This window comes from Haemaphysalis longicornis, unplaced genomic scaffold (assembly GCF_048455015.1).
Source record: "Haemaphysalis longicornis isolate Haplotype H1 unplaced genomic scaffold, Haemaphysalis longicornis Haplotype H1 scaffold_1, whole genome shotgun sequence".
Classification (NCBI taxonomy): domain Eukaryota; kingdom Metazoa; phylum Arthropoda; class Arachnida; order Ixodida; family Ixodidae; genus Haemaphysalis; species Haemaphysalis longicornis.
In genome coordinates this window covers 265206932-265234778 of record NW_027526203.1, presented here as the reverse complement: position 1 = coordinate 265234778, position 27847 = coordinate 265206932, and the positions used below count along the sequence as shown (strand labels likewise).

Genomic DNA, 27847 nt, shown 5'->3' with positions numbered 1-27847 from the left:
TAAGAAACTCGAGAACGCGTTTGATTGAAAACATGGCTTCGTCTCCTAATAAGTATGATGGGTGTGGTGGAATATGTCGCGTGTGTAGTTGTGGGAAGTATTTGTGTCGTGTTGTGTCAAGTGCCTTACATTGTATAAGGATGTGAGCACATTACAGAACTCGAGGTGATTCGAAATCATACAGCCTACCTCTGGCACACGTTCCTTAGCCCAAGTGCAGCTCTGAAACATATGACTCTTTCAAATGTATGTAGTCTATGGTGCATTGCTATGTGCGTGTCATCTGACTAAGGTTGAGATTAGAAATGCCAAACTTCCAGAAAGAATCATTCCCGCTGCCGTCAAGAAGCTTGTTTTTTTAAATAGAGAAGTTATAAACACATTCTACCCTATTTGTAAGGTGCATAACGGTGCATGCATAAAATTAACTTTGATAATGGCTTTACGCAATTTCATTAGAAGCAAATTGCATACACACGGCATTACATACACCGATGGCCTTTACAGTCCATGACAGCTGAGCGAAGTGCAAGGAAAACAGCGTTGCGGAGCCAGCATTTTCGTCTCCTTTTGAACGAGGCCCTGCGCCTGATCGTTTCGGAGCGCAAGCGCACCCTTGAGCTCGGTTTGCGCTTGCCTGCCCCGCGAGTAGATTGAAGAGCCTGGTGTAGGTCTCGCGAGCTGCGCTGGCAAGACGAAGACAGTGGTGCACTGTCTTGACCAGTAGAAACAGGGCAGCTAAATCGAGGAGACCTATTATGTGAGCTTTTAAGCATAAATTTGGTACTAACCATGCTCCAACTTTAAGTAGGGCAGGCGCAATTATTTTAAATACACTCGAATATAACTAAGTTTGAATATTCCAAGATAGCGAATACAACGTTCTCCAATCGAATACGAATCAAATAACAAGAGCTATTCGACCAGTATTTGAATTTTTGAATATTCTAACCACCCTGTCTGGCACGTATCAAGCACTCTTGGCACTATTCGAGGATTAGGAAAGTTCAGACTTTTCTTGCCATGTCTATGTTACAGATGGTATGCATGCAAACAGAATGTTCAGTTTTGTTCGTTAGTTGAAAATTTTATCAATTTTTCAGGGATGCGAACAGGAGAACAACAACAACAACAAAAAAAGAGATCGCGTCCTTTCCCAGTTGTCTCGTTTGTTTTCACAGCGCTCTTATCTCTAGTTGGGATCCACTCACTGATCTCGCTGTCTAGCAAAAGCTGCACAAAAGTAGCGATTTTGTTCAATATACTTGCAAAAAGCTATCGCAGTTCATTGGAAAGCTAATCTGTTTCTTCTAGTCTGAAAGTGGGCGCCTCATTGGGGATATATCGGCTGTCAGCGCAAGCGTAAACGGCATCTCATCTTACTGAGAGTTATAAGCTACGCTAATCACCATTTAGTACAAGACAAACTATTTTTAAATCCTGCCTCCACAGTCAAGCGTAGGATGTTTCTCGCTCTTGTATCTACTAGCTTGGGCCAGAAAAACCACACGCATCAGACTGAAGAACAACCTCTGGGTGGCGTGGCAGGGGACGTGACAATAGTTGCCGGCAACTGTCGCTAGCAACTGTGCGAATAAAAGCAATTCAATACGCTTTCATTGTTTATAGGGACATAAACTCGTTTTTGAGTTTTGACATCAGGACGAAAGGTCATTCGGATTAGGCAACCTAATTGGAAAGCAGGGGGGACGACACTGGGGGAAGCCACAAGACGGTGTCTCTACATGCACGCGCAGTGCATGTAAATGGGAAAGTTGGGGAGTTGGGGGGGGGGGGGGGATTGATGCAAGGAACTAACAACGAAGACCTGTACGTAAGAGTACGCTTCGCAAGGTTCACGGTGCATTTATCTTTCGAATAATAGGAAGTCGATATAAAGGCCGCTGTGCAATGCGTGCTTATCATGGACTACATCTTATTCACAGCTAAACGTTGCGTGTTTGAATTTTGCTACGTCTGGGGTGATTTTTTTTTTTCTACGTTGGGTTTGAACTGGGTGCGCTACCGTAGGTGCCAGGCAGCGAACAGCAGGCGCCGTTATCGACTCAGCGTGCGAACGCGTACAGTGCCGTACTTTAAGATGCAGATAGCTAATTAATTAGACCACAGGTGCATCCACAGTATAAGTTAGGGCGTCTTTACACCAGCATCCCAACTGCAACGGCACGTACTACGCAAACGTCGCCATTCCAACCTTGTTCGAGTGTTTCACTTGTCATAGTTTCACTCGTACAACAACACATAGTCGTAGTGGGTTTTGAACTGCGTTGCACTATGCGTTTTACCCCAAGAGTTCGGGGAAGTATGTTTTTAGCAGGCGAACGTACTTGTGTTGGGGTAAAACTAGGCCATAAACATTTTTTTCGCGTCTGCGCACACGAGAAGCGCACGCCTCCTGGCACCGCGATGATTGATGGAGATCCGGTGCAGGTGACGGCCCGAGATCTCGGAAACCTGTCGTCGACCACGTATCTGACCGTCAAGGTGGAGGACGAGAACGACAACGCGCCCACCTTCCAGCACGGGCCTCTGCGCGTGCTACTGCCGGAGACGGCTCGCCCCGGCGCCCGCGTGGCTCAGGTGTCGGCCGTCGATGCCGACGAGAAGGGTCCCAATTCCAAGGTCGAGTACTCCATCGTGTCCGGAGCTCGCGGCAACGTGCGCATTGACCGCCAGACCGGTGAGCCTCCCTTGACCTTACGATAAGTTAACTTACGCTGCTTGCGCTGCTTACTCTTTGAAGACTGGTGATTTGTATCCAAACGCGCCGTATATCGTAATTTGCAGCTAAATTTAGCGCTAATTTTTCTCCTTCATCTTGAAAGGAGGGCGATAAATCTGAGACGAATCCTGTTAATGGACAAGACAAAATTGTGGCGGACATATTCTTGGTTTGTTTATGTTACTCTGGAATTCTGTCGGATACGTGCTGTTTCCCAAAAGAGGAGTATTTAAAATTCCTAATACCTAACGGAGTTCACTCGTGCACTGAATGTTTTGTTGCTTACGCAGCAGCACGTACTGGTGATGTAACATCTACATACCACCAAATCTAACAGTTCTTCGCTTTCACATCTAGCTTCCAGAGAGATCACGGCTCGGTGACTCTTCGAAGCAACCGAAGCTTGTCAGCAGGAAATAATAAACTTTGAAGGCATTCGAAAAGCTTAAACACTCTGTACTTGTGCTTAGGAGGTTAAATATGCGCCGTGTTAATTATGCGCATATTTTAGCATATCTTACTGGGGTCGACACTAGAGACAGCGCACTAGTAGAGTCTTCACGTAGTTTCGTTAGCCCGGGGCTATTCCTAAACAGTGCACAAAGTCTTGTGGGAAACGAAACGTGCAACTCTTCGGAGTATGGGCCACTGAATAGCACTAAAGAGATAACTATCTGTAATAAAACAAAGTTCACAATTATGTATGCCGTTCAGAGCCCAAATAAAACCAAGACTTCTTCGAGTGTGTTTAACGTTTCGAGTGTGTTTAACGTATCCTTAGAAGATTCTTCAGGTCTCATTACCACAAGGAAACTGCGCTTAATAGAGTTTAGGCGGGGTTTACAACTGAGTTTTTAAAAGCTGGTTACCTGATAGGGCAGCATCTTTTGCGATATTAAAAAAAAAAAAGAAGTGCCTTTTTTATATCCCGCTCCAGATTTTGGAGATACCTGCAACACCTGTGATTCCTCGCAGGCGAGATCTTCGTGGTTGGTGCGCTCAAGCCCGAAACGGTGTACTTGCTCAATGTGTCGGCATCGGACGGCCGCGGCCTCGCCAACCTGATCGTGGTGAACATCACGGTTCTGGACGTGAACGACCACAAGCCGACATTTGTCAAACCTGAATACAGCTTCAGCATCCTTGAAGGGAATTACAAGGAACAGCGCTCAAGGCTCGGTGTGCTGCGCGCGGTCGACGAGGATCGCGGAAAGAACGGAGCCGTCGACTACGCCATTGTTGCCAGGAAAGACCAGAGTGAGTGCTTCAATGTTTCTCCGCTACACAGGGTGCTTCTTGAGTGACCAGAAAGCGGCTCTGAACGAGCTTCAATAGGTACCAACGGCAATTAAAGATTTGTCGAGTCTTTGAGTTGAGAAGGTTATTGTTCGCTCGAAAGTATAGCTCACCTATCGTTCGTATGTATAAGCCCAGTTGCACGAAAGGGAAAAAAGAACCCTTTCCGCATATACATTGTATTTAAAGGTGGGAGCTCCTGCTTCAAGTAATTTAAAGTCTATCATTAGTCTTCAGCTGCGCCCAACTATTGAAAGCCAGGAGCGTCTTCGTTGAGCCGCTTAAAAAGCAGAAAATATTGGCCGCGTAAAGGTATCAAAACTCGAGGGAATTTCTGATTTCGTGAACACCCGTCTCAGACGCAATTTAATTTGTCGTGCTTGTGTCCAATGAGCGCTTAACCCCTTATTCACGTGAATGTGATCCACGTTTGGCGAGCATCTAAAATTCACTGTGATGTGTTATTTTGTACCTTTTGTGTTAAAGCAGACATCTTCGTCGTTAAAATACAATAAATTGTAGCTTCCTTGAATTTTAGTAGAACTGAACCTTTTACTGTATTGTCAATAATTCTGGAAAGAATTTTAGCTGCGCATATCATGATGAGGGTAGCAAGTAAAACGTAACTGAACACGGGCCACTTGGGGGAAATATGCTAAACAATGCAATTATATCTCTCAAAACAACTATGCAATTTTGGGAGCGCTTTCTTTTCCTTCGCAGACCTTCCATTCCACGTCGATGTGCACACTGGAGAACTATTCGTCACTGGTATCCTAGACAGAGAAACAAAGTTCAAATACTACTTCCATGTCCTTGTGAGTACCAGGAGCCTCGTGACCACTCGTGTCTTTTTTGGATTTACTATCAGACAGACGATTGAACAAAAAACGACATATTTTTTTCTGCGTTTAGGCTTTGGACAACGGAGACCCTCCTCAAAACTCCACGGTCAATATAACCGTAACTGTCGAAGACGCCAACGACGAGAAGCCAAGGTTTTTCACTGATCCTTACTTGGCTCAAATTCCGGAGAACCTGGACCCCGGTCAGAAGGTGAGCTTCACTGGACGTTTCCCTAGCCAGGCCAAGTACGCCTGTACATTGCTAACCTGATGTCCGGGAATAATATGCTTGTCTCCTCCGTCACTTAGGTAACCCAGATCCGTGCCTTCGACCCCGACACAGGCGAAAATGGTCTTGTCTTCTACAAACTTGGAGGCGGACACGACAATAAGTTCTACATTGACAGCAAAGGTGCGGGGCGAAACCTGTTTCGAAATAGTAGTCAAGCTATATATCTATATGCAAGTATTGGTACACAACTACGTCCAGAATCTTTAGAGGGGAAAATAATTCCATGTCGCGAGCTATTCTGACCTGCAAGGAAAATAATTCGCTGTCGCGAAATATTCTGACTAGCCTCTTTTCAGTGTTCTATGACCAACTCCTCTCTCACGGAGCTGTGGGCTATTTTGACCACTTGTTCAGTCTATCCTAAATAACTTTCTTGGTCCAGACGTCGGCAATAAAATAGTCCCGCTAGCGGTGTTTGTACATTTGAATATGTCGAGACTTGGAGAATAATTAAACTACAGTCAGGAAAAATTTCAAATTTAATTAAAACTTAACCGTCCAAGCTAGTTACCTAAGTTGAACCAAAAAGAATGTAATTGTAGAGAACAGGCTGTATTAATTACTTAATAATTTTTTTCGTAGCTCCCTCAATAGGGCATGATAACCAACACGATCAATGGGATGCCTCGTGTTTAGTAACTTTTGTGTCCTGGTATCGAATAATAAGCACGCGTTTCAAGTTTTACATGTCTGTTATGACTGTTAAGCCCTGCGGGAGGCTTTTATTTACAATTTTGTGCATGAAGGCACACGTTGTGCAAGCATCGCCCAATACGGCTTCGGTATCATGTTTCGAGCATTGTTTTTTTTTTTTGCTTTTAATTCTTTCCTGGCGATGTTGTATGCATCCTTGCATTTTGCTGGCAAAGCATGGCAGCATGCTGTGCTGCATGAGCACTGGCCCACTGGTGGAAGCGATTGCCTTTGCCTCTAAAACGCTCGCGTCGCACACTCTATCCGACAGACGGCACCGTGTGGACCCTGAGCAAGCTGGACTTCGAGAAGCAGGAGTTCTACAACATGACTGTGGTGGCGTACGACCAGGGCAAGCCGAGCATGAGCGCCACGGCCAAGCTCTGGGTCACTGTGACGGACCGCAACGACGTGGTGCCAGAGTTCCCGAAGTCCGTTTACACGCTCGAAGTGGCCGAGAATACGCGCGTCAGCGACGTCGTCTACACCCTGGACGCGGGACCCGGCAACTTCCTCTACACGCTAGACAGTGAGCCGGCCCCAGAGCCAACATATGCTTACTATTCCTTGCCTGTATTGTATAGTTGGGCCTCCTCTTTTGAAACCAGAGGCAGTTCAGTGTGTGCGAAGGTAGCGTTTAAAAAACTTCAAACAGCAGCCATAAAATAGGAACGCGGCCATTACAATGGTGGCAAAATGCAGCATGTCTGTAGCGCCCGTTCCCGGAGTGGCACCGTCTGTTTCACTCCGCAGCCCCGTCTCGAGGCTCAGCATGAACTCCTCAACGCTACCATGTTAGTTTGTGCAGCTGTCACGTGACAGGTTATCCAGTTTAAAGCCATGTTCACGTCGGTAAGCAAGCCGCATGGGTGGTCTTTTTCGCGCCATTTTGGTTGACACATGGCTCTAGCAATAGCATAAAGTACCAGGTTTTTATCTGTTATCGGAGGTAGTAGTTGATACATGGTGGACACCGTGCACTGAAATTCACCGATCCTGCTGCTTGGCTCCTGCTACGTGGCTCCTTGGCGGGGGGAGGTGTTGTATCAACCTATACATACAGGCTGCAGATAGCGCTAAGCAGCTCAGCAGTAAACTATACTTCTAATTTAACAGAGTAGGTACCTAACTATTAAGTACGGTAAAATGTCCGGACATCGGAACAAATAAAATAGATTGAGAACGCCCACACCTAATAAGACAAATGAAATAAATTGAGAATAGGGCTCATATTACCACGTCACTACTTCATTTTATTCCAGAGCTGCTATTCGCGCATAATTCTGTTGCAATAAATTTAAACCGCTCTAGCGTGGATCACTAAAGCTTTCGGGCTCGAATTTACCTCTGTGCGAATTCAAACCGTGTGATATCGGCAACAAAAGCGGTATAGTCAATGAATATGGTAAGGTGGCAATAAAAATGGGGAAAGGAATTGGTACGTAATGCATCGATCGTTAGCTGCACTATTCCACCCCACCAACCCATGCTGCCAAAAAAAAAAAACCATGCCAAATTCACGATTGTAAGGTTCAAGCCAGCTACCTCCCCCTGCTCATACATGGCAGCGGCCTTACGCTTGCCTCAGCTGAAAACCGCTAATATTGAGCTTTCGCATCGGAAATCGTAATTCCATGCAGTTCTAAAATCCACACACGACACATGAGAGTGGTTGGCCAGGTTTAGGGGTGTGCGTTTATTTGAAATTCCGTGTACGAATAGTTTTTGTTATGCGGTTCACACTCGATTCCATAATTCAACATTAATTATCTGGAATATTAGGCTTGAGCCTCATTTTCCGAACACCCCTATTTGTCTCAGAACGGCATTCACTTGTAGCGCCTTCTTTGCGTGCAGGCTATAAGGCGGCGGCAGCCATTCAGTAGTATAGCCAACCTTCACCACTGAACATTGTGAGTGCAACTGAACGGCGCTTCGTGCGTCTCCTTCTATCTACAGATCCCAACGAGGTGGACACGTTCTCGGTGGAGCCAAATACGGGTGAAATTCGTCTGGCAAAAGCACTGGACAGCATTCACCAGAGCCACTACCGACTCGTCGTGTCGGCCACCGACGACGGAGACCCGCCCAAGTCTGACCACGCCGAGGTGAGACTTTGGGAGAAATTGCTGATGTAGTCACTCAGCTGCACTAAACCATATCAATTTGGTGTCCAGAAACACTGATGGGAGTGGCCAAGCTAAAAGATCATAAAAGGCCTTTCACGAACTTCCGGCGATAGCCGCCATAAAGCTGTTAAAAATGGCCGCGGGAACTTCTACGAAGCATGGAGAAATTTAAAACCGCGCCAGCTAGTCCATACAAGGGAAGCAGGACGAAATAAATCTTTTATTGTATCATTTTTGAAGCTACGTTTCGCGTGTTGTTCTGTCGATACGAGGCTCTGGGATACAGGTCCGCCGCAACTGTCGTCTGGCAACTCCGTCGTGCTTATTCGAACTTCGCCTCAACACGAGTGTGCTTGCTGTGGAGCACCCTTTAAAGGCAAACCTTGAGCTCCTCATTTTCCTGACTCGAATTTCGTTGGTAGCTCGCTTAGAACTTGGTGTAACGAGAACGCCAGAATTGGTCCAACTCAAGAACACGAGAAAAAATATAATGTGGGTCAGGCCGCACACATGTGTCAAAATGACGTGCCGCTAGCCGATCATTAGGCAGCTTATAGAAATAGGCGTCGCTTTGATGCGTCGTGTCAATGTTGGTGTCTTTTTGCAAACTTGGTCACGTTAACAGAGTTCAGCGATTGATTAATATGCATTTTAAGCTCAAATGCCTCAATGATGAGATAACCTTTTAACGCGGTGCTTTTTCGGCAATACACAGACAATGTTAATATAAAATCACCAGTGTTTGGTGCAACCGATATAAAGGCGTCTAATTCAGACAGTATATGTTACTCCAGGCAAACTGCAGTTTTTTTTTTTTTGCAAACTCTCCATCAATCGCATTACTTGCCTCTGTTCGTCGTTTCGGTGTACGGCGGTTTTAGTTACTTAGTTACTTAGTTACCCTCACTGGCTTTGCACATCAAGTCAACAACAAACAATATCTGTACGGCAGCGATACGTTTATGAAAGACATCCCATGTTGTTCTGACAAAGGAAGGGAACTTCGAAGGAGAATGAATGCGCTCGACTTGATCGTTCGTTCATATTTATATAAGTACAATACAATGCCATGAAAGGATGTTGTATGACGAAAATATTAGTTTGTTTTTCGCCGTCACATTAATTACAAAACGTGTAAAATGACACAGTAGCGAGAAGTCAACCGTCTCTGTTCTCCTGTTTCAGGTCAACATCATTATCGGCAGCGGGCAAGGAGTGCGACTGTTCCCTCTGAGAATGTACGACGTGCTTGTGTTCGAAAACCAGCTTGCGCCTCAGGTTATCCTCGATCTCAACGCCACGGAAGAGATTGCTCACCGGCCCGTTCAGTACGCGATTGTTGGTAACAACTACAACGGTGAGTATTCATTTTTTATTTTTTCTCTCCTACAGAAATTACGAAAGAATGAAATCAGTTGTTTAACGTGACGAAACTACGCCTAGACTATGAGGGATGCTGTAGCCGAGACCATCGAGTTGGTGTAGACGGCCCTCTCTTTTTTTTGTTTTTTTTTAAACAAATAATTCCCGCATACTGCATTTTTTTTTTACTTAGCGTACATCAGAAACACAGCTTCCGAAGCTATGGCTCAACAGTGGAATCGTACCAACAGAACCCATTGACCACTACAGCCCCAAAGCGAGTTAAAGACTTAAAACAACAACGAAATAAATCATACTGGAAAGATACGTAGACGTCCAAGAGGAATTACAAATAAAGTGTGGCATTTGCGGGTATTTACTCGTTTCACTTTATATCACGATGATTGTACTAAGTCAAATTTTTGGGAAAGGTATCGCCGCGGACCCAAGAAAACAACGCGAAAAAAAAAAGCGAATGAAAGAGAAGTGAATAAAAAATAAGTGAATGAAAATTGAAAATTAAAGTGCGAATGAAACACAATTGTTTCATGTTTCATTCTCAATAAAACCACTTGGAAGTTCAGCGCAGTTCTCGTAGCCCCTTTTCTCTGTCCTTGTCTTTTTCTTTTTGCGCGCTTTCTTGGATCATGGACCAACACCTCCAGTGCCTAACGTGTAGCCACGGAATAGCTGAGAAAGGGAACGTAGTTTGAGATATAAAACGTACCCATGCGAAAAAACAAAATGCTAAAGTTGAGCATTTAACCGCATGGTAGTGATGTAGTAGGTAGCTGTTCATTACGTCGAAAATCGTAGTTTTGATTCTCGGTCACAGAGGATATATTTCTGATGGAGACAAAACACAAGGGGTGCCCGGGGGCATGAAATTATAGCACCAGTTAATGAACTGCAGTTAATGAACTCTCTACTACGCACCACGTCATAGGCCGAATGCATTGCGTTAAATCGTACGTCAATTTTTCTATTATGCAATTAAAAATGCCATTTTGCGTCATTTTGCCATTTCGCGCAGTTCACTTTGTTCCGAATAAGCTTTGGAACCAAAATTACCTTTTTTTTTTCAAAAAAAAAAAAAAAAAAAAAATCGGCACTCTATAGTGTCCAACATGGCTTGAGCACACTGAGGAGAATCGGGATACCAAAACAGATACAAATGCTCCCTAACAAGAGCGAAATACCAGCGAATATAATGCTACTTACGGAAGTTATGAATTTAGTATCTCGACGCTTTGTCAGAAGCTGCCCGCACCACTTTATGGATATAAAACCCTGAATATGGCCAGTTACGTATGCCGTGTCATGTGGTGTTTTCCGAGACGCAGCTGCAGGCTTGTGTCAAACAACTTGGTGGTTCTTCCAGCAACTTGTCAAGTAACTAGGCTCATCTCAATACCGTTGCAGGGCTCTTCGCTATTGAGCCCGACACTGGCCGACTGTCGGTGACATCCAGCCTGGACAGAGAGGCCATACCCAAGTATGTTGTCAAAGTGCGTGCCATGAACAAGAAGCGAGTGGGCCGAGCTGTCAGGGAGAGTGCGGGTGAGTGTCACTCCACTGAAGGCTTGTCATCCTCTTGTTAACACTAACACACGTGTCAGCACTGCTCTTGTTGTACATATACCGAGTGTTCAAAATTAGGTTTTATGGTTTTCTTAAGATTAGGCACTGAGAGGCAAGAGAAGACCAACTTTGCAAATAAGTTATGTGGCCAGGGGAACACAAAGTGAGATGGTAATTATCACTGTCAACAACCCGATTAATTGAATTTGAATAAGTAACGTTTTGTTGACTGCGGAAAGTAGGTATATTTGTATTAAAAAGTACGAGACAGTTGTGTTTCCACACAGTGTCAGTTGGAAGAATTCTTTTAGCGTGTCTGTGCTCCGAGATATCCGACTCCAAATTTAAATTTTCGTTCGCATGATTACGCATGCAGAAGCGTTAGGAGCGGCGCAAAACTCCTCCCTGATGTGACGCGGCTTACATACATAAACAAACAAGTTGACCTTATCCTTCCGGAACCTATGTTGCGCGACGCAGTCCCTATAAGTTTTGCCTCGCTCTTGGGGAGATATGCTTGACGTTGCTATTGCACCCTAGAAGAAAGGTTTCTCTGCAGAGCAGTTGTGGTACAAGGCGCGAAATTTGACCCCTTTGCGCGCGTCACTAGAGCGGCGCTTCCGTGACGACCTTGCAGCGGCCAAGAAGGGCAAGAAGCCGGATGAGGAGTCGGCGCATGTCGCTTTCGACGAGGCCCTCGTCGTGGTAAACGTGGGCGACGAAAACGACAATTCGCCCGTCTTCGACCACCAGGGAAAACCTATCGTGGCCGCCGTGCCCCTCGAGGCCTCCTTCGGATACCAGGTCACCAAGCTGCACGTAAGTGAACTCGCTGCACCGGGGTCCTGCTTGGCGTACGAAAACAGCAACGCGTTTTTTTACAAGCTTCAACTGAACGGACTTCGATGGATTTCAAAGAAAGGTTTGCTTTAGCGAAGCTTGGTCGATCTGGAAAATAGCTAAACCTGCTTGTATTTATACGGGGGGTGCAATCAATATTCTGTGTAAATTAGGTGGAATTTTTTGACTGCCGAAGCGTGACAATTCACTCTCTTGACGGAGTCAACAATATATACGCACAAAAAAGTATCTAATCAGGACTTTGGTGCCTAGGGTAGAAGAGGATGCAGGCCTAAGAGTATTATTTACGAACATTTCTAGAGCAGAAGTTGTTCGCAGTTTATATTCCTCTAGAAACTAGATATTAAGGCCTACCAATCGTCAAGTGGCAGCAAACAAATTGATTCTTACACTCCATTCCATCATTCCATTTTCTAACGCCTTTTGTACCCGACCCAACTACTTTTTCGCCTCCCAGAACTGATTGTGAGGTTTGAAGTTTGCGCGCGGCAAAGTGGCAATACAAAAAGTGCCAATGACCATTCATTACACTTACGGAGTCCCAGACGCTCTAAGCATGTTAACGAGGCGGATAAACGTGCTTTACTCGTCGCTAGTCTGTCAGCCCATGGCTAAGCTCATTTACCACTGGCGTTGCAATGGCTTATGGATCCACCCGATTTCTCTTCTTAATATCTAGGTACTCGCCCGGGCTAAACGCACGCATAGCTGTTGCGTATTGTTGTTTAATTTAATTTCCACCTTTTTTACCTTTGCGGGGCTTTTTATTTTTGTCGGGGTGTCAGCAGTGATCTGTTTCAAATGAGTTCTTGCGTGCGGCTTCATCCACTTACTAATCCCCGTATGCTCAGCATCTCTTCTCTTCATCGCTTTAACGTCCAAACGGCTCCCTGCCCCAGAGCCCCGCCGTATCAGGGGAAATGGGCGTACGTTAGAGAAAAGAGCGCGAAGAAAGGGCACGGGTTGTGTCCTTTGGCGCGCCTCCCCGGCACCGTCTTTGCGCTCGCCCTGGTGGGCTTTCCGGATTAGGAGGCTGCTTCGCACGCACGGTTGCCTGTGCGTAAAGTTCGCGTGGCTCATTATCGCTCGTCAGGAAAATTCCAGCTAACAAGGAGGTTCGAAAACGAACTTCCGAACGCAAACTGTTTGCTCGATGCATGATTAGTGTAGGCTGCAGCAAACTTCTCTTTATTCTTCGCTCCTACTCCGAACTCCACCACACTGCGCTCCACTACGCGCTGAAAAGAATAAACTCAACTGCGAAAGTTCATAACCCCTGGAGACGAGGGTACAAAGTCATCGATGCGGACATGCTCGCAGAACCTGAGAAAATCCGCCCGAAGCTGTTTGGTTTAGTTTTTTGTGAATACACTTTAAAAATTATTGTTGTGAACGACTACAAAACACCCTAACCAGTAAATGAGGAAGGAAAAAAAGGAAACAGGGCTTGCACGTGCGGAAGCCAAAACGTGGGACGAATATGTAAGCTCAACCGGTGCGTATCGAGTCGAATCACATTAGAAATGAGCAACGATGCATCACGCGATGCTCTTACTCGACTGAAACGTGTGCCGTACCAGTCAACCCCTTCTCCTGAAAGATTTTTTTGCGCCGGGGAATTATCCAAATGAGATTCTGACGAATAGTTGTTTCACCGTGGAAAACTGGGCCTGTTGGTTCATGATTTAGCATCGTCCTGTCTGTTTCTTTCCTTGTGTCTCCGTCTTCATAGCTGGTTTTTAATCCCTAAGTTTTTTCCCCACATAAGCAGCTTTGATTTCACTTTCGCACTTCACGAGTTACCAACAATAATATTTCACGCGAAGCCTTCAGTGACAAACCGCTGACAATGTTTTACGATTTCAATGGGCGTATGCTCACCGATACATCTAAAGCAATCTCATATCCTGAGTGCGAGATCCCATGCGAATTGTGCACATCGAGCTGAGTAAGCGTCATGCCTCTCCCGCGGTTCGTCGAAGTTATCCTTATTAAAAATCCCGGCCTGAAAATAACTCGGCCGCCCAAGATCGCCTGATTTTGCTTATTCGCATCAAGTTGCCTTCTAGCTGAACTGGTTGTACGTTAAAATTTTGCGCCTACGGCCAGTAATAAAACAGCAATAAAAACAGCAATAAAAACAACAACAAAAACAACTTGTTTTCTTGGTCTAAAAATAAGTTGCAGGATTTAGCAAGGTTAAAATTCTTATGTGATGTATGTCATAACATCAGTGTGTAACAAGGTGCCGCTATGAAGCACAATAATAACGGCAAGCTAGCATGGCAGGTTGGACTGAGTTCATTCCGTGTTCAGCGAAGTTCAACAAATATTCGGAGTTTTTGTGCCAAAAACAGTAAAATGGCTGTTTCAAGATTGAACAAGGATGTCTGGTTAACTTCACCCGTACTCTGTAGTGACAATAAGGACAAGGGTTAGGACGCACACTTACCAATACGGAGAGAGAGAAGAATCTCGATAAACGAAAATTGGTTAAAAATGGGACCACCGCGAAAAGCGAGCGAACGACTCGCGGTTGGTTGGTTTTGTATTAAGTCGATGCTTAAGAAACATAGTTAATTGGGAACCAAAAAAAAATTGGCGCAACCACGTAAACGTACTCGAAAACTGACTAGAAACCGCAACTAGTTGGGCAGGCATAGCGTCATCGCGGTATGCGTTGCTCCCTGGTTTCCGTCCCCAGTGGTTGCCGGTTTTTTTTCGCGCTGCCTACACTGCATCTATTTCTTTCAGTCGCGGCGTGCTTGCATTTATGTCGAGTTCTTATAAATCCTTAGAGCCTTTGTTAAGTCCTCGAGGCCACCAAATTTGATCATTGGTTCGCTCGCTGAATCGGCAGTCCGAATGGTGAAGGGTTACTGCCCATGATATGAAGTTTCCGAAATGTTTCTGTGCAGCCTGTCGAATATGACTGGCGCCATTAAAGAACGGCTGCCAGAGCTACAACAAGTAGACGTAAAATAATTTTGTGCTAGGCAACAAATCGCAGTTCCTACTGTATTTTACAGTCGGTAGGAGGAAGCGAACTATGGGACTTCTGTTAAATCCCAGTGGTACTTGAGAAACAAAAGGCATCCACTGCTTACCTTTGTGCAATAAAGTGTATGCCCATAGTAGTCAGTTCTCCTTATTACCTAGGTTTCGCATCACGCAATACCGAACCAATTCTCTTTGTAAACAAAACGACTGTACAGTACAGATAAACCACCCAGCTATAAGCAAGCAAAAGATCTTCAAGCCAGTACATGCTCCTGCCTCCGCTGTGTGCGGACGGCCATCATTACGGATAGCCGCCGGAAGCAAAGAGCGCGAGATTAGACGCGCACGCTTGCCCAGCAGCCTCGTTTCAATAACAGCGCGTGGTGGAGTTCAAAAACCAATTTCTTGCTCGCCGCCCGATCGCCTGAGCGTGTAATCACGCGCCCTTTACCGGTCGCTACTGGTAGATAGTGACCGATGTGCGCAGGCAACATTCTTGCTTACTTTCAAACAATTTCACTGTGCGTCGTATAGGCGGGTGTGTTTTCTAGAGTACGACTGCAAGCTATCTGGTCCTTTATAAACCTTCTTCTGGGGCGGACTGCGCGATTTTCTGCCGGTGTTTCAACAGGCCCGCGACGCCGACACGGGTTTCAACGGTGCAATACGGTACGAGATCATCCAGAAGCCCGAGGACGCATCTTCCAAGTTCCAGATTGACCCAGTGACCGGCGTGGTCCGATCCGTGGTCACCTTCTCCCTCGACGGCGGGAAGATGTACGGATTTGATGTGAAGGCTGTGGACCGCGAGGGCTCTGAGGGAGGAAACGCTGCCGTGGCCAACGTTTTTGTAAGTTATACTGGGCTTGCAGTGCTGGACAATTGCGAGTTTTAGCTGACCGTTTTTCGCGGTCCGCTCCGCTCCGATAGCAAGCGGGAGCGCCATTGCGCATGCGTGGCGCCCTTGGCCGCGAACGGCATTGGCTCCGGTTGCGCTGAGCGGGCCGCCGATACCGGAGCGGACCGTCGCAAACGGTCAGCTAAAACTCTCTATTGAACACTGCTCATTGAATTTATTATTTTGTGTCCGCTTTCCTCTTCCTCATCATCATTAGCACTGTATATTGGATTGTATTGGAAAACGTTTATTGAGCATAAAAGTTTTATATGATTTTATATGGAGCATATATGGTTTTTATGAAGCATATATGGTTTTCGAGCGTGGTTATGGAGCGTATATAAAAGTTTTATATGGAGAATATATGGTTTTTTTATATCAAGATGGGGCTTTCATCTTAAAACTACCTTTTTGGGTGATCCCCTGTTTATTTATTTTTATTGGCTTTGAACCGGCCATAGCTTCGGTGGAGCGGGTGTTGTTCCCCACTTTATTTTATGCAATTTTTTACGAAGGGGGGGAGGGACACGGAAAAGGAAAAGAAAAAGGTACTTTTCTTTCGGTCTGTTCCTGTCGCCACTGTGAGCCAGTGCTAGTTTTTCCGGCGTTTGCGGACAAATCAGCACATGTTTTGGGGTCCTCAAGATAGTCGCGCGCCAAATGCGCATCGCCATGCACAGGTCTGTACCCACGTGTACTATTAGGCCGGGTTCAGACTGTTGACGCAACTGTCGTAATAGCTTCAAAGAATGACATCATTTCACGTCTCAGCCAACCGAACTGCGTGACATGCCGTTTTTTTTTTTACGTCCATAGATCACGATATGGCGTTTGCGTCGGTAGTCTGAACATAGCCTTACCAACCAGATTCGGCTGAGACGAGTAACAGGTTCAGGCTTTGTAAAAGGCTAAAAACATCAACTTCGTACTCAAGACCACAACAGTTCACGGCATGCTGGATCTGCGATCAAAATTGCTGTTGTGTTATCTTGACAATATGCGTCATTGCTCAAGTGAGCTTCACGATAAACTAATACTGTCACTGGCTATCCCGTGGCAAAAGAAATCATTTCGACGGCTAATTTGGAACCTGCAAACACCACTTTTTTGATCGTTGGTACGGGTACACTGGTTCACTGGCTTCATCAAAGGGTACTGTATCTCTTTTACGCGCTACTTTAAGCTGCCAGTCAGCTTTGCAGCCACCGTGCGCTTGCTTGGGCACATGTTATATTTAGCCGCACCGCGCAACGTGATCTCAGGTTGCACCAAATGTGCCTTTTCTGAAATAGCGTTTTTTTTTCTACTCCGCGTCTTTACAGGAGTGGAGGTATGTAACGAGAAAATGTAGTTTAGTTTCAAAAATTCAACACAATGTCACGTGGTAGCAGAGGCGTAGATAAAGAGTCTTGAATTTTGTCGCTTTCCTCCTTTTTCAGGTATACGTGCTGCCGGAGACAAAACTTGTCCTCTTCGTCACTGATACACCGCCGGTGCACGTCGAACAGCACATCGACAGAATTCTAGGGTGAGATGTCTTTCGCAGTAGATATGCTTTGGGCTTCTCCCTTGCGCATATTTGTGGACGCAATGGATGACAAGTCCCACCTCGGCGTGACTTTTCGATGTTGGATGAAAGCTACGAGCCCTCATGCTCCTGATTTTGTTATGACAGGTACCTTGGAAACATCACTGGATTCCAAGTGAAAATGGCCAAGCTTGAGCCACACCACGAAGACGAAATGGAGCACCCAGAGTCGTAAGTTGGGATGACGATGTTCCGAATTCCTCGTATCAGTCGGTGGCATTGCTTTCTATACAGTTTCCCTGGGTGACAGATATTTCGAGTTGATCTTTTTGGGCTAGGCCCCGATACTAGCTCCTGTTACGAATGGTTGCCTCTACAAACTTAGCTTACTTTCGCGTATGAGCGTTATGGACGCCACAACTGCGCCTTTTCGGAAGGGCGCACATTTTCCCGAGAAAAATGGTTGCATAAACATATTCACTGCCTCAGTACAGTAACGAAATTTGCTGTTTCTGGCCTAAGGGAACACTTTGGGGGTACAACGGCACTAAAAGGACCCTGCAACACTTATTTCAACTTTTTTAAAACCTTAAATACTTGCATAACGTAGTCACCCAACACGCCCAGTACTTAGATTAGGGGGTCGAAAAGTACCTCAGCCAAAAATTACTGCTCCATGCCCATCCGATAACTTGTAAACTCGTTAAAAAGATTTCTCATTCTTTCCCGGTCTTGACGTTCATCGACGGTTCGAATTACGTCACTGGGGCCATGTAGCGGCTGTTGGCCGGTTTTTCTTCAGTTGCAGCAATGAACGCTTTTCGATAGCAACTTAAAGGGACCCTGCAACACTCTTTGAGTAGTGAAAGTAAACCTGCGCGACGTTTAGATTACACTGCCAGGAATACCTGAGCCAAATATTACACGTGCACGTGAAGCGGTGAGCGCGCAAATCGATGTGAAAGTCGCGGAAAAACCAACCGCTCTCTCTTCAGTTGTCCTCATTATGCATCCCCTGGCATGGCCTAAGGGACGTCACATAGGCCATGGCTGCCCTATCGGCTGTCACTGGTCAACTTCGCGGCTAGATTCTCCCATTTCCGTCGTCGTCATCGCTGTGTACGAACCTCTTCTATGCCTGAACCTGTAGGCACAGTTTTGCCGTTTCTTTTGTGTTTTGAGTGCGCGCGGAGTTTGAGTGATGAGCTCAATACTTCCCTTTCAACGGGACCACTCGACGACAAACGTTTATTGCTTCAAAAACGCCCTACCAGCCCGAGCGCGCACTTGCGAGCAGGCACCCATGCCTGCTTTTTTGGGGCACCAGACCGGAAATAGGCCCCTCCGCGTTGCGGAGAAAAGGAGAAAACTACCCGGCATGTGATGTATCGAAGGCCGCCGAAGAGAACGCCGCGAGCCGCCCCCCTCTCCGGGAGAGAGCGCGCAGCTTTCGCGTCGCGTTGTTCGCGGTCGAGTGAGAGGGAACGATTATGCGCGATTTCTCATCGCGCAGTTTCGTTAATTGTGAACGGATTTTCATAATCCTTGCGGGAGGAGATTTCTGGGACAATAGACTATATCCCAAAATACATTACTAGTAGTCGATGGCAAGTGTTGCAGGGTCCCTTTAAAAAAAGTCACAAAAACAAGCAGAAATGGAAGGCGTATCTGGTGCGACGAGCAAATCACGCAGTGCCGCTCCGTGCTGGCGATAACTATAGCCTTCGCAGTGGTTCCAGACGTGAAGGAAAGAGTGAAAACACTTATCGAAAGTGTTGCAGGATCCCTTTAATGCAGTAGTAAAATATGTGAGCTATTTGGTGCCGTATCTGCGGATCTGGTTCTTCAAAATTCTCGGGTAGGTTTATTTCTAAGGGCAGTAATCGATAGCTGTGTTTGTCTCTGCTCCAAAAAAGCAACGCACCATTCCTGTGGATGCACCTTTCCTCAGAAATCTTTCTTTTTTTTTTTTTTGGAGGGGAGGGGGGGGGGGGGGGCAAACTGTGCACGTAATTGTTTCTGCTTGAGTGTAGAAAGCCCCTGCAACAGCGGCACGGGCCAGCGGGTAGTACAGTTATGTTTTTTATAGCGAAGTTGCTTACCTCCAGCCTCTTTGTGCTTCCCCCGCGTGCGTTCCCAGGGGGATTATCCGAGCCGGGAAATGCCGCGAACAGACCGCGTCCTTGTACAGAAAACCCGGCAGGTATAGAGGGCTCGGGGCGGCAGCCGCCTGGGCGTGGGGGAGAGGAAAGTGTGGCGTTGGCGCTCGGCGCTACATTAGAAGCGCTAAGAGGGGCAGAGGAGGCGGTGCGGCAGCAGCCAAGGCCCAGCAGGGGGTGGAGAGAGTGTGGCGTCGAACGCTACACAGCCGTTCCCGCCGCCAATCACACGGACACCGCCGACCGTCAAGACACAGCAGTTTCGTGCGCTCGTTTGGACTGCGCCGCGGTCAATCGTGGTTTTGTTTTGTGAGCATGTGCAACCCAATAAAACCTCAACAGCTCCGCTGTTAACTGGGTAATCCGCCACCACATGAACGATTCGACCCGTCAATATTTTTAACATTGTTTGTGAAATGTGACATTGATGTGACCGCCGCACTTGCGTGCGCATGATTTTCGATAGGGGTCAATAAAGGTACGGCAGTAAAACATGTTATGTGCCCTTAGTGATCATGAACATGTTTTCCAATAAAAGGGTTTTCAGATAGCAACCTGTTTTTTTTTTCCAGGTCTGATTTGTTCCTTTACGCTATCAACAAGGATACGAACGAGATTGTCGACACTGACACATTGCTCAAGTACGTAAGACTCATTCTATAGCAGCTTGATTTTATTCGATACTTATGAGTGATTAATCCAGCCATGCTACGAAACGGAACTTACAACACTTGATTCCCGGTTAGCTGCACTCACCAAATTCTTGAATTCATCCAAAATTTTGGAGACTTAAGCCTATTGTTACAGTATAGACCATTTAGCGTACACACTTCTATTAATATAAATTTTTGTGTCGTCCCTGGCAAATTATCACCAACCAGAGGTCGAAAAATGTGGAGCACATAGCGGCGGGGGCACTGATATTCCAGAATTGCAGTCTAAGTTATAGAGAACAAATTGCTAGGTATCTCAACTGTTGAAGCGTATCAAGTAGAGTGGAGGTGGCAGTGAGCTTGGTTGTCAAAAAAGGAACAAATGTTTATTTTTGCAGCAATCCAGCCATAGATTTTTTAAACCTGTGGTTCTTTGTAACATTTGGCACATTTTTAATGTGCTCTCAAGTGGGAGTTATGACCAACTTCAGAGCAAATTTTTGGACCACTTCGGTTAAGAGGAACTTCTGTTAAGCCGAAGGCGATAGGAGAGCGAAAATCTGCCCGAATCATCATCAGTGTGGCTTGTGTCGATACGAGCAAATTATTTGGTCACACCGCAGGGAGCTAAATGCGAGGCTCCTGTACTCATTATGCTTAGGTGACGACCCTCGCTTTGGAAAAAAAAAAACACGATAGTGCTCAACTGTATGCGGAACGAAGTTCGTAAAATCCGGGTTAAACACCTTTTCTTCCTGATAATTTCTTGATAATTGTTTTATGGTCACAGAATGCCGGTTGTGGCTACCCTACTAAAGCAATCTGTACATACGGAATTATAGCAATACGGAATTTATACGAAGTGTAGCGCGCTGAGGCGCAACTAGAGGAGATATTCTTTCCAAAAGACAGTGAAATCGGATGATTTCTCGCAATAAGAACGTTCGGCAGAGTTTTTGTGTTTCAATCTTCAATTAAAAGCGAAAGCAGGCTCCAAATGTTTTTCGTATACTCCGTATATATGGAGTAAATACAGACAGTGATTTCACCATCCTGGTAGTCTTAGAAGGAAAAACGGTGTAAAATTTTCCGAAAGGTATGCACTATTTTATTATCATGTGTTTCTCAAAACTATTTCGTTTTATTCGTCCTTGTGTCAGGCTATGTAAGAACTCCGTACTCCCATTATTCCGTATGTACGGGACATTGCAGGATGGTACAAGCTAAATTCTTCCGACAAAAAAGAGATGCGCTGAAAATGTTACTACTAATTCCTTATCAAGACCAACAATATCGCCGCATGCAGTGACAATTAAAAAGTTCTGTTTATTTTCGCCACGACAGAAAAAAAGCTTCTCAGGAGTGAGGCTCTATTGCGCATCATTGAAGAGAATTACCCAAGCGCAACTAAGCGTCAGCCTACAGCGAACGCGACACTGATGTCATCTTTAATTTCAAAATGAAGCAGCTCCCACCTTTAACATAGTGAAGGGAATACTGACGGGAGGAGCCTAAAAAAAGCCTGCAGAAATAACGTGATTTCGAAAATGTTGTCTGCGCAGTTACTATTTACGTAGTGAGAATTGCCTGCGTGGACTTTTTTCCTACATCTGAGGAGGCATCCAAAGCGCCTATTTAAAGTTTATGAAAATAAAGCATGCCTTTTTTCGGATGCTAATGGCAACGTGTGTTCTCTCTTGTTCGCAGTTTCAAAATAAGAAGTGATTTTCCGCTCTGAATTAAAAAAAAAAGTAACTAATAGACTATGAGACCTGAAAACTACAGAGCCTAAGTATAGGACCCGTTTTAATTCCCTCTTTCGCTACACAGCGTGCTGAACGAGAACTCGCAAGTGATCGTGCGCTACCTGGAGACGTTCCGAATCCGCCGCATCCAGGGGGTGTCGGTGCAGGAGAAGATCAGCCAGATGGGCACCACCGAGATCGCCATCATCGCCCTGAGCAGCGTCATCTTCCTCGGCGCCGTGCTGGGCATCGTCCTGCTCTGCTCTTCCTGCCAGAGGAAGTGAGTGGCGCAGCTGCCGTTCAGTTGCCGGCCGCACCGGAGCTCTGGCTTTCCGGATTGCTCGCGTCTGGCGGCACAGCACGTGTGTGTCGCCCGGTTCATATCTGTGCGATCGTCTGCCACTGGGTGCCGGAGCGACTGGTAGTGCTTTTGGCTACGATGACACGATTATTTCCCGTGACAGCTATCCTCTCTCGCAACGCCGGGAATTCCACTGAAAATACACGTGTGACGCATTGGGGGTAATCTAAGAGGCTTAGTTTGAATGGAAGACTATAGCAGTTAGGCAGGACCGCATTTCTGAAAGCATTTCTGAGTTCTCCGGCATATTTAGTTATCTCCAGTTTTGCGTTACTGTCATCGGACATCAAGACAGCGCCCATTTACCTCTAAACATGATAACCTTACTGGTTTTCTTGGAACGTATTGCTGCAAAGCCTGTAAATATCTCGGCAGTGCGAATAAGTTTCCCTGGTTAGGTTTTTTTTTCTCAAACGCTTTCCAAGTGAAGCGAAACAAACATGGGGTGAGGAGTGCTGCTGAAGATTGTTGAAAATGAGCCGAAAAGCTTCGGAGACTACAGGGAATGCTTTCTCTTCCAGGAAGCTTCGTAAGCGCCAGAAAACATGGGAGCAGCAGCGGCTATACAGCATCAAAAACCCGCTTATGGGTAAAGCGGTCGCCAACCCGTACGGAGGGGGAAGGGTTTCTGCGGGCCCTCCGCCAATTGGAGTGCCCCCCGCCAATCTTCAATACAATAACGTTGACGACGTTCCGTAAGTACACTGCGTTTCGCCTTCCTCTGTCTCAGTCGAATGCCTCTTGGACGCTCATGGCTATCAAGCACCAGCGTAGCTGCAGTGGCTTAAAGTGCAGCAGGCTGTTTTGAGGAATATCCTCCGCGATTAAGAGAACGACCGGTGAACATTTAAAAAAAAAACGCTATAGTGACCGAATGTGACTTTGATAAACAGGGACAATATTCATGAAATTGCGCCACCTAGACACGGGCCCTGAGAACGAACGAATCAATCACTGATCGCGTCTTCCCACGAACACATTTGTTAATCTCTTCCCTGATCTTTAAAAGTGCTCTGCCACAAAATATGTTGGATGAGTAGCTGCTCCTTTACGCCAAGACTTGGGGAGCCACACACGTAAAAAAAGCAGCAGGCCCTTACTGGTGGCACCTCGTGCTTCGTGTTCAGTTTCACGGGGAACTCCCATGAAGTAACTATAAGATTTGCAAGCTCCTGCGGTGGGTCTTTGGAAAGGACGCTAGAAAAGTGCAGCCGTACTTCGGAGAACGGGCCAGCGTGCGAAAGGCTTTACCGGGGGGCTCCTTTCTTCGACCATGTCACGTCAATTTCACATAAAAGTAAACTGACAAGGAACCATTGTTATAGTTGCTACGTTTGGGGTGTTCAACAACGTTGACGTTCACATGGTGGGATGGGTTTTCACAAGAACTAACGGGGTCGTACAGGCACAGGCTCGCCGCTAATATTTTACAAATTGCCTGTTTCACCGACCCACTCTCAAGAGAGGTTCAAGTTCTATGTGGCGTGCTGTCTGTCCTCAACTTTCGAACATCTATGTGGCAATTGATAACATCTTCGCCTCTGATACACACTCCATTCGAAACGCTGAGGTGCATGGTAGGGATTGCAGTTCTCTGCTACACGCGGACTGCGATGATGTCCGACACTTTCCGTTCTCTAACTGTGGCCTTTCCTGTTTCTTGTTCTTCCCTGGTTTCTACAGCATGGATTACAATGACAGCATCACAGACACCTACTCTGTAAATAAACACAACAGGATGAAACTTCGGCAAACTGCCCCTGATGGAGCATCGTCTCTCAACCCGCCGCGTAGCCCACGTTTTGAGAGATACGGAAAGAATGAGAACGGCTGGTACGACAATAGGGATGTGGAGACTGTGTAAGTGTCCGACTACTCGCTTTGCGCTCTCAGCGCCAATGTTACACGCAACATCACTGCTGTGACCACAGTCCAAGCGCATCTTAGTGACGTAACAAAGCAGCGTAGCGTCTTCGAGTGTGAACAGGGGAGCATGTGGCACCGAGCACTCTTAGAACAGCCTGCAGAAGACATGAGGGACTTTTCAGCTAGAGCAGGGCGTGCAATGCATTTTTTGCAATGCGGGTAATAAAAAATAACTTCACTGCACGCGCACTATGCGTGCGCAGAGTGTCTCCCCTGAGTCGTTAGCTGTTGTAATAGTACTTAGTGCCAGGTGCTCCCATGTCTACTCTCTCAAGAATCAAAATAGCCCGTTAAATGTAACGTATGTGCACATGGCTTACAGGAGGCACCGTTGTTCCACATTGTGGACATGGGTTAGGTAATTATTTGTCAGCTGTTAATAAATTTGAGCAGCTAGACGTCATGTAAAGATTGGTTTCTACTTGAATAAGTACTTTTTATGCATGTTATTGATACAGCTTCTCAAGGGATATTAAAAAGAATCTAGGTGCACACATTTTCTATCCGTCAATAACAACAGAAACAGGACGATATTCTAATGCAGGGAACTTCGGAATCCCTTGCAGAATAAAGAAAGCTTTCTAAATGCTAGGATTATTACTAATTGGCTGTGTCAAGTGGCAGCGCGTGAAAACCTTCAAGTATTTTCATTTTGCCAGTAACGCTACGCGGGCATCCGCTTGAATACAACTGACATCGCTCGTGACAAATTTTGAGCGCTGTGCTGTAGGGGCTGAGCTAACCAGTTTTGTCAGACAGCAAATGTCGAACAGCTTGGCACGACCATGCACCACACTGGGCTTTAACACCACCTTACACACTCTGCACGCACACTCTTGCTTTGTGTTGTGCATTTTTCTTTGTTTTCGTCTTCCGGTTTAACGGCATGGGAGAGTAACCAACTGTTAACACCCTTTCAGAAAATCTGACATGACTGGTTCGAACTTCACGAGCTGGTCTTCGAGAAGGTCCCATCAGTCACGGAGCAAACCTGTGACGGAGTTATGAGTGGACCGCATAAGCGTCGCCGTCTCGTTTCCCCTTCTTCTAATTCAAGCTCCGGAAAAAAGAGAATGAAAGAGGGGCGCATAACGGAGCAAGCGCTGCCAGCGGGCTTCCCTCGTCGGCCACCAGTAACAACAGCGAGCCTCATTTGACTAATAAGCCCTAACCGGCAACGCGCTGCCTCTATCAGCCAAGGCGTGAACCCGTCCAGGCACGGCTTCTTGGACTGCACCGAGTGCGCGTTGTGCTTTTATCTCCCGTTTTTTTTTTCTGTTACCGTTATCCCTTCCTCTCGCTGCGAATGAGCAACACGCCTTCTGTTTTTCCAGTGCAACGCACATTTAGTCATTGGACTTTGTGAGGAGAAGCCCAAGACGCCGGACTCTGTTGAACAGACTGGGTGTGCAGTGCTCTACGAGTGGACGATTGACCGCGACGACAGAAAGTGCCTTCCCCGTGCCGCCGCCGCCGCGTCGCATCGTTGCTCGTTCTGCGAAGCGCGGACGAACTCTGAGCACCGAGGACGTGCGCGTGCGTACGGTGCGTCTGTGCGTGTGTCTTGTGCGTGTGTTTCGTCTTCGCGTGGTCCCTACCTGTAAGCATGCTCACAAAGCCCGCGTAGTTGTACTTGTGGACGAATCTATTGCCAAAAGCGGCTCGTTCTGAGCGGCGGGCGAGTCGTTAGCTGTTCGGCTTGCATGAACGAGCACTGAAAAGGCGAACGGAGCGGACACCGGCGCGTGGCCGGGAAGCGACGCCGCTGTGATGATTTTGCCGCGCGCCAAAGCTCGCAGTCACGCTCGCGGTGTTCCCGAAATATCGGTAGTGTGAAACGGAGGCCGGCCACTCGGATGGGATCACTAAGCCCCGCTGAGCACGACGGGTGCGCCAGAGTGCCCCGCGATGCGTGAAATGTGATGGCGGGGCCTCGGTAGACCGACGCTCTCCAACCCCGAGCGGTCTCGTTCGTGCAGTGTGGACCCGGATGGGTTGGTTGAAAGTGTGTTGTTCAGATAGGTCACGCCACGCGTTGTTCCACTCCTGTAGAGATGCATCTCTCAGTGTCGATAACAAAGCCGAAGAGAGAGCACTAACTCAGGTGTACTTTTTCTCCCCTCTTTTTCGCGGCGGCAGTATGCTTAATTGCTTGAACACTAGAAGTCACGCGTCCTTCGTCGTGTTGTTTCCCCGTATATTTTGTCTCATGAGTCATTTTCATCACGAGCGCAGTGTAATCAGGACCTATAGATGTACAGTCATCCTAGAATACTTAGATATTTCCGTGTACGTGCATGTGAAACGCGTCAATGTTTCCAGCAGCTCACTGAACAATTCCTGCTACTCGATTTTTGCGCCTCGGCGGTGATTCTCCGCATAACCTCCCTTACATATTCGAGAATGACTGTGCATCTTTCGGAACCGCCATGATAGCAAACGGCGGGCAAGTCACTTTGGTGTCCTTTAGAAGTACGCCGAATTTTTCGGTGGAACAGCTGCAATGCCATGTAATTGGAAACGCTGCCACAAACAGTGAGAAGCATTGAGCTGCTCTTTGTTCACTAACGAAAAAAAAATTGTTCATCGTCATAATACGTGCAGTGTAGTATGACTTGTACATAGCGAATATTTGTATACTGTCGCAAACAAACCTAATTTTTGTAAGAAATAAAGCTCATATAAGTTACTCCTGGAGTGTTGATATGGTTTTCTGCGCTTTACTGACGCGTCCCTCGCCTTTTCACAATGTGGATTATTGCGTTCTATCATCAAGGAAGCCTTGTACAATTAAAAGGATCTTCGCTGGTTGGTAAAATTACCGCAACCAGCATCAACCGTGACTCTTCCCGTCTTCGTATCACATAGGTTGACCAATGCTCTCACGGTCTTCGAGCTCACGTCAACCTCAGACCGATTTAGTCAACCTTACCTCAACCGTGACTCAATCTCTGAGATTAAGGTGTGTTCAGACGACCTCTCTTGCTGTTCAATTTGTCGACCTGGCATCAATCTCAAAATCCTATTTGGCCTCAGCCCCATGCCGACCTCACCGTTGCCCCCAAATTAAGAACCAAAATTTAGTCCCTGAAATCTGATTTTCTTTTTTCGGATGAAGCGCCCGTAATAACGCGAATAACGTTTCTAAATGGGGTCATGAAATGGTGGAATTTGGTAGATGGAATGCATACGGCGTTGGTAAAAAACAATTTTTACCGTTTATTTTCACAGCAGGGAATAAAAAAGCAACAAAATTTGCATCTTGCAATCGCTGATGGTTTATGTACTAAGCTGGCTGAAAATATAAAGAAACATAATGACCTCCAAACATGCTCAACTCTACTCGAGTTATAGCGAGCGAAAAAGCACCGCAAAATGAAATACACTTTTGTATCAACCAAATAAGTAGCATTAAAAGCGAAAAAAGAGCTCACGAGCGAAAATTTAACTACTGAACCCAATTTTTCAGGCTTGATTAGTATAATTAGGTTGTAAAACGGGAGACGCACATTTGTTTTTAGAAAATTCGTTTAAGTACCGAAAATCCAAAATAAGAAAAGTAAAGGCGTATGTTGTTGAAATCGCATTGTCCGCCAGCACTAAGAGCAGCACATACGCGAAGCTTTAGTTTTTTGTTTTTATTGCTATAATATGGCCTTTGGCACATAACTTAACACAGTCCTACAAATACAAGTTCATTCCTGTTTTCCGGAGGAAGTCCAGAAGAGATTCTTCATTCGAGTGCTGACAGCGCAGTGCAACCAGCAGTCCCTTA

General features: G+C 46.3%; 1 protein-coding gene across 2 annotated transcripts in view; it reads left to right on the top strand.

Moving 5' to 3' along the window:
• LOC144145391 (protocadherin Fat 3-like) overlaps positions 1 to 26761 on the top strand; it is a 340760-nt gene extending 313999 nt beyond the window's left edge. Inside the window, exons 48-65 of one of the 2 annotated variants that reach the window (XM_077676989.1) lie at positions 2452 to 2701; positions 3719 to 4000; positions 4763 to 4857; positions 4955 to 5095; positions 5194 to 5296; positions 6141 to 6398; positions 7829 to 7977; positions 9184 to 9355; positions 10783 to 10920; positions 11579 to 11760; positions 15434 to 15652; positions 17140 to 17228; positions 17376 to 17459; positions 19960 to 20028; positions 21871 to 22065; positions 22668 to 22841; positions 23830 to 24006; positions 25407 to 26761. In XM_077676989.1, the coding sequence (XP_077533115.1) occupies positions 2452 to 2701; positions 3719 to 4000; positions 4763 to 4857; positions 4955 to 5095; positions 5194 to 5296; positions 6141 to 6398; positions 7829 to 7977; positions 9184 to 9355; positions 10783 to 10920; positions 11579 to 11760; positions 15434 to 15652; positions 17140 to 17228; positions 17376 to 17459; positions 19960 to 20028; positions 21871 to 22065; positions 22668 to 22841; positions 23830 to 24006; positions 25407 to 25422 (2793 nt within the window). In that variant the 3' untranslated portion in view covers positions 25423 to 26761. Of the gene's footprint in view, positions 1 to 2451; positions 2702 to 3718; positions 4001 to 4762; positions 4858 to 4954; positions 5096 to 5193; positions 5297 to 6140; positions 6399 to 7828; positions 7978 to 9183; positions 9356 to 10782; positions 10921 to 11578; positions 11761 to 15433; positions 15653 to 17139; positions 17229 to 17375; positions 17460 to 19959; positions 20029 to 21870; positions 22066 to 22667; positions 22842 to 23829; positions 24007 to 24992 lie in introns of both variants that reach the window. The other variant, XM_077676981.1, reaches the window with a different exon arrangement.
• Positions 26762 to 27847: the final 1086 nt, after the last annotated feature.